This window comes from Lichenostomus cassidix, chromosome 2 (genome assembly GCF_008360975.1).
Source record: "Lichenostomus cassidix isolate B80296 chromosome 2, HeHo_3.0, whole genome shotgun sequence".
Lineage (NCBI taxonomy): Eukaryota > Metazoa > Chordata > Aves > Passeriformes > Meliphagidae > Lichenostomus > Lichenostomus cassidix.
Genome location: NC_139482.1, coordinates 108,289,929 through 108,302,240, shown reverse-complemented (window position 1 = coordinate 108,302,240; position 12,312 = coordinate 108,289,929). Strand labels below are relative to the sequence as shown.

Genomic DNA, 12,312 nt, shown 5'->3' with positions numbered 1-12,312 from the left:
ATTTAAATGAAAACCTATAATCTCTGCTGTGTTTCATGCTGTCAAGTTTTGTTAGATGCCTGTACGGTAGGATGGAAACACCAAATTCATTCAACACTTAAAATACATTTTATTGTTACTATGGAATATCCTTTTTTCTTCTCAAATTACTTTTTGAGAAAACTACTATTCCTTTTGAAGGAAAGAATTGCAAGCCTGTTAAAACATTTGGTGTCTTCCTGGTGTTATCAGCATGGTGACTAAGGTGTTCATACATGTTTCAGAATGCTCAGTGTGTTTGATTTTTAGGTCAGGTTTCATTGTCTGTAGTGTTTCTTTTCAACTTAGAAGGTACAATCTATCACCTTTTCATTAAAAGTATTAATTTTTTTACCTTGTACCAACTTAAACCAACCCGGTGGCTTTTTAAAAATCTTGTTTCATGCATTTTTAGTAGGCAGTCACATTTACTGCTTCAAATTCTTTTTTTCTTTTAAGCATGGACTTTCTGCAGAATAGGTTCAAAAGAAAATACTAAAAGGCAACCCCTTTCTGAATAAATCCTGCTCACAAAACAGATTAGATCATGTTGGACAGAAATGCTGCACCAAATGCAGGCTGGTTGCAGCTTTCTGTATTACATAATTTCTTCTGCTTCAGAGACTCATTCCATCCAAAGGGTTAGAGGTAATCCCAAGCAGTGTGCCAGTGCTTGTCTTGGGCTTTCAGCTGGGGACAAAAGTGACTTTCACATCTGCAAGTGCTTGTTATGCAATTTTAAAGATACTCAGTTATTAAATCATTCTGTCAGCATTAACATGTTCCTCTAAATTTGTTTGCTGTACTTTGGATCTATTCTGGGAAACTTGTGCATTGGCTTTCTGATTTTGAACTTCCTAAGGCAGGTGATGAATTTTTTTGTTGTCAGGTACAGCTGCTGGGTAAGGAACAGTGTAAGTGCTGTCCCTTTTCCCTAGAAGCAAACCCAAACACTAACAAACCACTGCAATAGCGTGCTTTTGTGAAACTTGCAGAAATACGTGTTTTCACAAGCAACTTTGAAATCTGTCTCAAAAGAAGGTAATAGCTAAATGGTATCAGTTCCTCATCCAGCATGCTTAAATACAAACCATGTTGGAAAAAAATGGGAGCTTCGTGATGCTGCAGACTTGTTTCCCTTACAAGCTATAATTCATAATGGAAAATTATAACTTCTGTGGCTGGACTTTTTGTACTTTATGTTACTATTTTGAATGTTATTCTGAATTTGTTTCAGGAACTACCACAAACAGTTCTCTTAAAGTTTTTTCGGCCAGAAAACACACCGGTACCTGCAAGACCAACACCAGAGCAGCTTTCTAATCTTATTAAGACAAGTCTTCATTATCCAGAGTCTTTCAATCATTCTTTTCATCAAAAAAGGTTAGTGGAACATTACCTTTAGAAACTTTAGAAATAGTTTTAATTGGACATAAATCCTTTTGAGAGATGCTATGTGGGTTATAATATAAAAATCTCGTATGCAAGTGTGAAATCTTGTTCAGTTTTTAAACTCACTGCTTCAGAATTTTATAGGTAAAAGGGAAGTTCCATGTAAAAAAAAAAATGCGCTGTAATACCATAGCTCAGAGTTTTAATGTTAACAAGTAATGTTATCTAACTTAGTGAAGGAAAAACAGTCTGCTCCCTTTGTGTTTATTTTTGTTATCAGAGTAAACAGTGTGATTTCTTTGAGAAGCCAGACAGAAGGAAAGACTTACTTCTAGGTCAAAGGAACTGTTATGTCTACAGCATCTCACTTGCCGAGATTAGCTGCACACAGTGCTGACTTGTGTCAGAAGAAAAGGTGGTAACAGTTTAGATCACAGAGGCTTGTCTCCTGGAAGAATATCAGAATTAACCTCTGTCAGAAAGCCTGCTGCTAGAGTGAATTAGTTGGAGCCTGTAAAATCATTGTGTCTTTCAAAATTGGAGTGATATGAACAAAGCCCCCTGGCTTAGGTTCCAAATATTACATGAGTTGTACTTGAAATATGAAGGGTACCTGTTTAGGTTCGAGTTGTTTTATCAGAAAACTCTGCTGTGTTACAGTTCTTTATAACAGTTAATGTAAGTTGTGAAAAGAAAGGTATTTCTTTCTAGAATCTAACATTTAAATGTTTTATAAGGTGCCATGTTTTGAGGACACGTGCTTTTTTTTAAGCATGCATTATCCATGTAAGACATTCTCCTCTTATTGGTTATAGATGCTAATTGTTCTTTTGTTACAATTCAAATTTAGGATATTTAACCTGTTAAGCAATGACAAAGCATTCCAGTGACACAGATCGCTTACTGAATACACAGAGGTGTTTCAGCTGCAGTCGTTTGTGTTCCTGCCTGTCAGTATCTTGGGGTCTTTCTTGTTGCAGCATTATTTTAAGAAACAGTAATACTAATGGTGAACAAGCACAGTATCAATTAGCTGTATTGAAGATAAAAGCTTACATTAAATGCAGATGTGCATGTGCTGTCTGTTCTGTTTCGGAACTGTTCAGACTATAACTTAAGGCTCAATGCCAGCAATTCCTCTACAGGAGGCAGTGCAGAAGAAAAATATATGGTCAAAATGTGCCAAGCAGAAATTCAGAAAATATCATACTGGACCATGTTATCCCATTCTGAAATGTCTCTTGTCACACAAGCAGACTTCTTGTAAAAGTGAGGTGGTATTTATGCTTTTGCTGTCCTTTGTCAGCTGGATGAAGGGAGTTGCTAACTTCATGTGGCCCAAATGAGCCAATGCTGCTTGCCTTAATTGACACGTTTTATTTTAAGTAGTTCTAGTCAGTGTAAGTGATTATATTGCTACCTAGGCTGTCTTGACTCTGGCATAATTAACTGTGTATAAGCTCCACGTTACTGGAATTAATTTTAACTATTTAAGAGTATTATTAGGACTATCCAAAATAAGATTTTTTTTTTTCCTTTAATATGGAACTGTTTCTCTTTGCAGCCTCTGTCTGGTACCTGTCACTCTCCTGCTTTCCAATTGTTCCCAGGCTGTTGTAGATGTGATGATTGATTTGCGGCATAAACCAACAAGGTAGTGTGCACATGTTAATAAAACAATATTTTTAAGAACCCTTGCTACCTTGGGGAGTCCTGTAATATTTTAACTATATGGAATATCTAGAATAGGGTTTTTTCAACAGTGGCTTCTTTGAAAGAATGGAAGTCATGCTGTAGGTCTTCAGTCCCTACTTACTTTGCTAAGACAGGGGCTTTAATTGTGACTCTTGAATAGTTAAAACTCTGCAGATCTTTTCTAGAAAAGTGGAAATGCTTTTCAACTAGTGAAATAGGAGCTTCACAAACCTTTATTAAACATATGTTGTTGGGTTTTCACTTTTAAAATACTGAGTAATTTGTAGAAAACAACTTTCTCCTGCAATTTGGTTTAGTGTAAAATTTCATAGGACCTTCGATATTTTTAAGACTTCCTCTAGATTTAGCAGCTGATTCTTATGGCTGCCTTTTTGCTTATAACTGTTGTATTATGTGTGAAAATATTAGCATTGAGTAAGCGTTTATGAATTGCTTCTAAAAATTTTACTGAAATTTTTTTTGTGGGTTAGAGAATTCAGTACCATAATATATATACCGTTGTAATTCTGCCACTTCTGTTTAAACAAGGTAACTTTAACTCATGGGTCATGCAGGTGACAGCTCCCCTTCCTCACTTCTGTCCTCTTGGATATAATACTACCTGGTCTGTTTGCCACCAGGGAGGGGAGAAAGATTGTGAAGACTTTGAGGGGGGCTTAGTCATGGGGGAACATTGGCTTCTTGCCAACAGTCCATGGAGGCAAGTAAGATATTAAAAGCCCAGAGCCTAATACACAAGTTCAGAAATGGAAGACAGAAGATTTAAGTGTGGTTTACTTTCCAGGTGCAATTAGGAAGCCATTCACTGATCTGTTGGTTTTTAACAAGATGGTCATGTTTGGTTACATTGTGAGGCATGCCTTTGGGAGGATAGTGTACTCATGAGCCCTGAAACTTAAAAACAAGGAAAACCCCAACACACTCTCTCCCAATGTATTCATGCAATGTATCTAAAGCTGTGACTATCCTGTTGACTATTGTTGTTGCATCCAACAGTCTGATTTAACTCTAGATCATGGATTGGGCCTAAGAATGCCTTAAGTAGGAATTCCTTAAACTGTGATAGTTTGTTACTACATCTAGTGTTAGTGTTACATTCCAGTTATGTAGAAATCTGAGAATACACTGAATTCTTCATTTTACATGTATGTGTAATTGATGTTCTGTGTACAGTGTACAGTACATTAGGAACTACAGAAATGCTTTAAAGCTTTATAATGATTCATCTGTGCTGAGGGGAGAGCCAATCTAAGGTGTTAAAAGTGTGAGTCAGAGAACTTAAAAAGGTATTTGGGAAGACTCAGAGTTACACTGAGCTGATGGTCATAAGCATCCATAAATTTACCCAAGGGAATCCTAAGTACTCTGAGTCTGCACATGTTTGTGGGAACCCGTGTGCATGGATATGGATGCGGTAGGAAAGAAGACAGATACATGATTTTTTTTTTTTTTTTTAACCTGTATTTAGTATCTTGATAAAATGGTAAGTGCAGTTCCTTCTATAGCTATGCTAGCAGCTGTTAATCCTTGCAAAGTCTAGCTTGGCTTGCTAGAAAAACCTAAATCTCTTAAATATAAAGGAGGGTGTGCAGAACAAAGACAGCAGTATGCATTGGGGAAGTGAGTTAAGGGTAGTGATTGTAGGCAAGCAGTTAAAAAGACTTGGCAGCATCCAAGACGTCAGAAGAGAAATATGGCAGTGGGCAGTCATCCAGAGAGAGCCAGAATAGTAACATGAGTTCCCATCCCCTGACTTCTGAAAAGAAGATTTTAGAAAGTATGAATTGTTGTAAGGGCCTGGTGAGGGACACACAGCGCATTGTGAAATCTTGGGGAAAACTTGAGGTTAGAGGGAGTCCTGTAAATTGGTAATACATGCTTCAAGTGCAGAGAGTTAACATTTTAATTTTTTTTTCAGCTCCGAAGCACTAGAAATACATGGATCTTTTACATGGCTTGGGCAAACGCAGTACAAGCTTCAACTTAAAGGCCAGGAGGTCTATAGCTTGCAGCTCAAGGCTTGCTTTGTTCATACAGGTGTCTATAACCTTGGAACCCCCAGAGTATTTGCCAAGCTCGTGGACCAAGTTACTTTGTTTGAAACAAGTCAGCAGAACTCCATGCCTGCACTGATTATTATCAATAATATCTGACCACTTCCTGAAAAAAAAAAAAGCACTAAAAGACAAAATAAATGGATTCTTTTCTTACATTGCTGGTTGACATTTTGCTGCAGTTTTTTTGGAATAGCACCTCAAACATCTAACTTGTTACTAAAGATTGTGTAGAAAAGAAAATAGCAAAATATTCAGATGACTTGTCAATTTGTTTCTCAATGCAATGCACGTTGGACTGAAAATACGTTTATCCTTTTATAATGTATTTCTTCTCTGGTTATTAAGATACTCCTAACACAAAATACTCTAACTCCGGATCTGAACATACTTGTTTGTCCAATGCCCTGTCAAAAATGCAGCTTGACTGCTGTTACAACTTCCAGCATGGTGTGTTTAATATTTGTGGCTGTATTAGGATGTGGTTCAGGAAGAAAACCTCATTGGCTTTTTCCTGTCTGAAGCCATTATTCATGGTAAATCCCAACCTTACTGTGAAGTTCAGTAAGGCCTCTCAAATCCATTTCCGATTCTCAGTTCGTTAGTTCAAAATTTTGTTTTCATATTTATGGAAACTGGTGACTTTTCAAGGTTTACATAAAAGTCCACCTAGGGTGTTTAAAAAAATAATTTCTAGAACCAGTTTGAGTATTTTCTCATTCATCTCAAAACAGAATGCACTATTTCACAACCATGAGATTGTCAATTAAATTGTCACTTACTTTATTATGTAACTATAACAACTGATCTGTTTAAAAAAAATCTACTCAAGATTTTCAAGAAATGTATTATATTTATAACAAATGTACTGTAAATAGAATAAAGCATACACCATATTCACTGTATAGACTGGTTGCGTTTTTGCTTCTCTTTGTATACAGCTGTAGCAATCCACAGGTGCTGCTGTGATAGGACAGCACTGGTGTAAGAGTGCATCTACCTACTGATGCATTTTATTCTTTTTAGGTAAGGTTTCCAATTTTACTTGTATTTGGTACTACTGTATGACAGTCTCCAGGACTTTAGACTTCCTGAAAGTCTTGGAACCCAATCACAGCACATGACCTTTCATAGTCAAACTCGATAGGACTGTGGATCATGTTGATAAATCAATAGAATACTGAAATATTCTCTGAGTGTTGCTTCAGGGCTCAAGTTCTTATCTGCTGTTGTATAGCTCGAAAGAATTATCTAAAAGATTCTCAGCATTGTAGCCTTAAGCTATGTTATCATTGCTTTTTCTGTCTCACACCCATTTAGAGAAAGTCATTATTGATGCCATTCAGCTGTGCACTGTAGGGCACAATGTTCTAAGTCACAGTTGGTGTGTATTTTAAGATGGCGTGTCCAAAGCATATTATCAAGAAAATCATGTTTAGAAACTGGATGAAAAGAAGAAACACCCTGTAGAGGGAGCTAGGCTTGTCTGATGGAGGCTGGAGACGGTGCAAATAGCAATTCACAGTGAGATCTGGCCATTGAGCAGTGGCTGGCAGGTAAAAAGCAGGTGAAGATTTGAGAATATCTGAATGACAGAGCAGTGAGATGAGATGATGCAGGGCAAAGCAGTTCCTGTAGCTTCTCAGCACTCCAGACCCAAATGTGTGAGCTCTGACGTTCATCTGCATGTCTCTGAGCAGTCTGTGATTCAGCACTCACAGCTCTTGCTGGGTCTGACTGATAAGGGGGGGAGGAGGGTCCTTGGCAGCCTGCTTTTGTGGATTTCAGATACACCAGTGGAGCTTTTCCTTTCTTGGAATTGCAGTAGCAATAGTTAGTTGGAGACATGCTTTGTCTCTTTTGGTGTGTCATGAGAAATTCTAAGTGTGTCTTCGGGAGCTCTAAACCCAGAATTTTAGTCTAAGATTGCTTAAGAGAGGAGCTAGCATGGAGATAGAGCTAAGTCTGCCTCCTTAGTGGATTCTCACATGGGAAACTCTGTCCGCTCTGTTGACTCCCAGTGATGATGAAAACCACTTCTATTGAAATGGAAACTAACCTTGCTGTGAGTAAATAAGTATATCTGCAAAGGCATGCTTGTGCTTCTGTCATAGCAATGTTGCAGCTCAGAGTCTTATCATAATATTGCATCTTACTTTGAGATAGCTAGAAAAGTCTCTCAAAGACAATGAGATCTAGGGGATCTTTGTTGTATTAGGAATCTACTGAATTTCCCTTTGTTGATACCTTTATAACAAAAACCATGAAACTTGCGAAGCTGGAGGTTTGGTGAAAAATAAAATGCCCTGTTTCAATCTGGGAAATTTGGAAGCAATTTAATCTTGTATTACTTAAAATACAGAAATAATTCCATATAATTATAGGCATAAAATTAGGTTTTTGATTCCAGCTGTCAGCAGCAAACCTGTTCCTGAGATGAGGTGAATTCTGCTATCCCTTCCATATTTCATGGCATGCATTGCTCCAGTCTTTGCTAGGGGAATTCAGGTGGTTGTAGGCTGCTTTGCCAAAAATTGCTGAAATGCTGCACTGACAGGTGACTATTTTGTGCAAAGCAAATCTGGAGTGATAAGGTTTTACAGAGTCAGTCATAGTCTGTGATTGCTATAGGAGATTACTATGATAACGTAGCAAGTTATTGTGCTTTTAATTGTCTCAAGCAGCAGTCCCTGTATATTTCCTCAAAAATAGTAGAAATCATTCTAAATGGAGTATTCTTTTTAGATTTTTAATATTGGGTGCTTGTCCTGGCTGAAACTAGGACAGTTCTTTATTCTAGAAGTTTTTTGGAAGGAGTGGTTGTGCTACTATAGCTGTGGAGTTTTCTGAACTAGTTGCCTTGTCTTAACTTGTAACCTAAACTTTTCTGTACTTCAAAACAGGGAAATCTATCATAACCTTAAAATAATACTTAAATTACTTGTGACAGAAACTCAGTGTTTCTATCTGAAACTACATTATTTAAATCCTGTCTAAATATTGAGCAATGGAATAATGACATAACTAGTAATAAATACCTGAAAGTTTGCAGAAAGAGCAGTATTAATTGTGTAACTTGTAAACAAAATGGCCATTACTTACTCTTGTGGTTGGTGCAATTTTAGTTAATTATTGCTGTCTTACTAGGAAAGTGTCTGTCAAATTACATAAAAAGTCCATCCCTACTATGGTTTAAGGTAATATTCTCCTAATACTCATCATGTGTGAAAACCTGTGCTCTCTGCAGGAGTTGGTTACAACTCCAGGTTTAGAAGTTTGAAGATAGTTGAACTTTGTCACACAGCCTGGCTTGATACCCATTAGTAAGAAATCCACTGAGGTCCACTTAACTTAAAAACAGTTTCCTAAAGTTTAAAAGCTGCTGCGTTTCTGAAATTATTCATTGTCTAGGAAAGACTGTCTGTACAGTGAAACAAGTAGGACTAGACACATAGGGTCAGTGAGAAATTTAGAATCAAAAATGAGAGAAAAAAAAGTAAAATTATCGTTTTTGATTTCAAAATAATAAAACATTAACATTCTAAGTAGAAAAAGGACATTGAACCGGTTTCTCCATTACATTTTTATAACAAAAAAAAATTTCTAAATAAAAGGAAATTTCTCTTGCGAGATTTCAAAGAGACTTCCAAAAACTCCACTCAAAATAATTTAACTTTTTCATCCCATTTTTTTACAGTAATAAATGAGATAGGGAGCATGTAAAAAAATGAAAAGTAAAATCACAAAGAGTGACTGTGATGCCCAAAAATCTGGGTAGTTTTTGGGAAAAGCACAGTAGATGTGCACTGGGAAGGTTGTGGATAAATTGCAATAACTGTAAGGAGTACACACTGCAATGGCTTTAAAGATATGGACTGTTATAGGGAGGGAAAAGGAATATAATGTTATCTCTATCAAGAACCTAATACTTGACTGAGGACAGATTCAGCAACTCTTACCCTCCTTTGGGTATCATTCAAAAATTCAAGTAAAAATAGCAGAGGGGAAAATAATGTAGGGAGAGGTCAGTTCTGTATTTAGAAACTTATCAATAGAAGAGCTGGAGATCTGTTTCTCTTCCCCTGAGTCCTTAAACAGAATGCCAAATGATACTATTCTTATTATCCTTCATATCATAGGTCTTTGAGAATTGTTACTGACTCTCAGGATCCAAGACTTGAAGCTAACAAAAAAATGAGCACCAATTCACTTCCAGTTTTGACTGTAACTAGTTTTTGTTCAGAGACAAATGCTCTAGTGATCTGTGCCTTGAAACTTCAGCTTTTCCCTTAAAAAACGTCAGTTTTATTTACTAAATAACTTTGGACTCCTTCTGGAGTTACATTTCTTCCCTCTGGACAGGGAAGGCATGTAAGCTATTAAGTATAATTTCATGATGTTTTGGAAAAGTTCTTAGTATTAGGAAATTCTACTGTTTCTTGAGGCATAAACTCAGCTGCACTTTAGTTTTACTTTCGTGATTGGGTTTTGCCAAGTCCAGTAGCAGAATAGAGAAGTTCAAAGTAACTGTTCTTTGGCAGTCACTAAATTGTGTGCTGCTCCAGAAGAAATGCATGAAGTTCCAATATAAAAACAGAAGAATTTCATGTTTGGATTCACTGACACAGTTCCTGTTCAGCAGAAATAATACTTGATACCCATGGCCAGTGTGGGCCCCACTGCATAGATTGTATTTTGAGTTGTTGTCAAATCTTTCCTTGTATAACACAGAGACATACATGTATAGCACATTTGTTAAGATAAAAATATAATTATGTTAAATTGTGAGAAAAATTCTGTCAAAGTGCTAGAGTAGTGAAAAATGCCTATGCCTTGGGAAGGAGGATATTGTATAGCGTATAAGTGGAATAATGAAAATATATTAAAAAAAATTGTTGATGGTTTTCATTATTGAAGCCTGAGGTCACAATAACCATGCAATGTTACAACTTGACTTTAGACCTCGGTAATATACCAAAGCTTTCTTCTTGCTCTCAAGTTAAGTTTTCTCACCACTGACTAAACCACAAAATCAACATTTTCATCATTCTTCAGCTGTAAAGTGTAAGTACAGTTGCCTTACTGAAAAGCCATCCCCCTGCCAGTGAGACTGCCTGGAGGAGAATGGAACCACGTGGTGCAATGACAGCCACAGTCAGATTAACGGGGACAGAACTTTTAAAGACTGTCTTCTAATTCAGAATCTACTGTGACATAGAGCTCTCTACCCCAAAAGTGCCACCCAGCCTAGGTGTATCAGAGGTCAGGTCTGTGAATTGCAATGGCTGCAGTAGAGACTTCTGGATGTTTTTCACTTGTGGCACTTTTGCTCCAGTGAGATAAGGGGTTATTTCTGAGTATACTAAATTATAAAGATGTCTACAGTAATGGAAATCCACTGAGGGAACTTCAGTCTTTCTTCATATGCACACTGCCTTTTCTTCAGTCCCTTAAAATCTTAATATTTGCTGTCTTTTCAAAATTACCCTTTAATGATGTCATGGCAAAAACGACTCTTACAGAGTAAAAGCTAGGCTGGAACAGAAGATAATAATTTTCTCAACACTTCTGTTTTTAAAACCATAGATGCAGATTAAACACTGAATGTTTCCTGATCCTATTTAACTCAAGATTTATTTACTAAGCAGTTCTACTTTACAGGAGTAAAACATTAATTTGTAAAATGTCACTTGGATAATGAGTTCTGCTAATTGCTTAGTGGTAGCTGAAGAAGTGGAAAGATGAACACAGTTTAAAACTGTTGCTTGTAGACTATTGCAGTGTATAAATCAATTCAGCTGATGCTTGCAAGTGTTATTCCTCTGGGTTTTCTTCTTTGTAAGTTAGAATAGATGTGGTGTTCTCCTCCTGATTTTTGTGGCGGGGTTCCTTACTCTGTTTCCTCCAGAATGATGAAAATTCCACTTTAAAAAAAAAAGAAACAAGTCTAACTATAGATTTTTACTTACTGAAGAAAATAACTTAGTGATAATCTTTATAAATAGCTGCCCCATGATCCCCAGCTACTTTGGAGTCCTAGGATAAAGGAGGTATTTCTGTATGTTGAGGAGTCTGTAAAGAAAGTAAGAACCCCTTCTGACCAAGAAAAAAATACTTCCTAAAATTCACAGGCAAAATATTTCTTCCTATCCTTGTGAAGAAAGCATCAGTGATATACCCAGCTTTGCCCACTTCTCAGTGCAGATGCTGCTGGGGGCATGCCAGAGGGAGGGAAAAAAGTGTGTTTGGGACATGGGCTCCACTTTTAATAGGTGCTGACACCAGGTTTGTATTAGTTGCATTAACTTTAGTGGCAGCTAAACCCAAAGCTCTCACATCCAGGAGATGCTTTGAAAAGGTCAGGTTTTTGTAATATGCACTGCTAGTTTTCATGATCTCAGGAAAATACTTGAAAACATTATTCTCTTGTACCAAAAGTTCTGCAGCCATGAGAGAAGTTTAAAAAACAAACAAAACCAAAAAAAACCTCTATAAAAATCCCTCTGGATTGTAATGCCATAGGCAACTGAAGGGAGCTGCTGGAGAGAGGAAAGGGCAGTGGCAGTTCAGAGCACTTCTGGCTCTGCGTGGGAGGAGCAGTGGGAGGCCTGCGAGAGAAGACTATCCCAGAAAGTTTTCCTGCTGTGACAGAACTGATTGAACATGTCAGTTAGGTTAAGAGGACAAGGCTCAGGAATCACAGCTAATAGTGTTTTTCACTTTAACATCTGTCCTCAAGGATCACAGCTTTTATTCTCCAGCCCACAGAGGGGAGATGTCACTGCCTTTCTGGCTGCCTTTCAAATTCACTCTCTTCATCTGTAGGTCACGTGAGTGCTAAGCATTCTTGAAGACTTGTATCCTCAGATGCACTAAAAGCACTATTGATTTCATTTATTGTGTTGTAGATGCAAATTAGAGCAGAATATTTCATTAACTTACTGAAATGCCTCTTAGAAATATGTATCCTTTTAAAGAAATATCAAGAACCTTTTCAGGAACAGATCTGTAGAAGATTGCAAGGAGATGAGGAATAATTTATTGTTGCTTGTCCCCACATTTTTTCCTGCCAGCTAAGATTTTTTTTTTACTCTGCAAGTCAGAGTTCAGCAAATATGAGCGAATGTTGAAC

General features: G+C 37.1%; 1 protein-coding gene across 4 annotated transcripts in view; it reads left to right on the top strand.

The window, feature by feature from the left end:
* TRAPPC8 (trafficking protein particle complex subunit 8) overlaps positions 1 to 6,085 on the top strand; it is a 53,317-nt gene extending 47,232 nt beyond the window's left edge. For all 4 annotated transcript variants that reach the window (XM_085052749.1, XM_085052747.1, XM_085052746.1 and 1 more), the window contains 3 exons: positions 1,256 to 1,401; positions 2,975 to 3,064; positions 5,045 to 6,085. In XM_085052749.1, the coding sequence (XP_084908875.1) occupies positions 1,256 to 1,401; positions 2,975 to 3,064; positions 5,045 to 5,279 (471 nt within the window). In that variant the 3' untranslated portion in view covers positions 5,280 to 6,085. The remainder of the gene's footprint in view (positions 1 to 1,255; positions 1,402 to 2,974; positions 3,065 to 5,044) is intronic.
* The last annotated feature ends 6,227 nt before the right edge of the window (positions 6,086 to 12,312 follow it).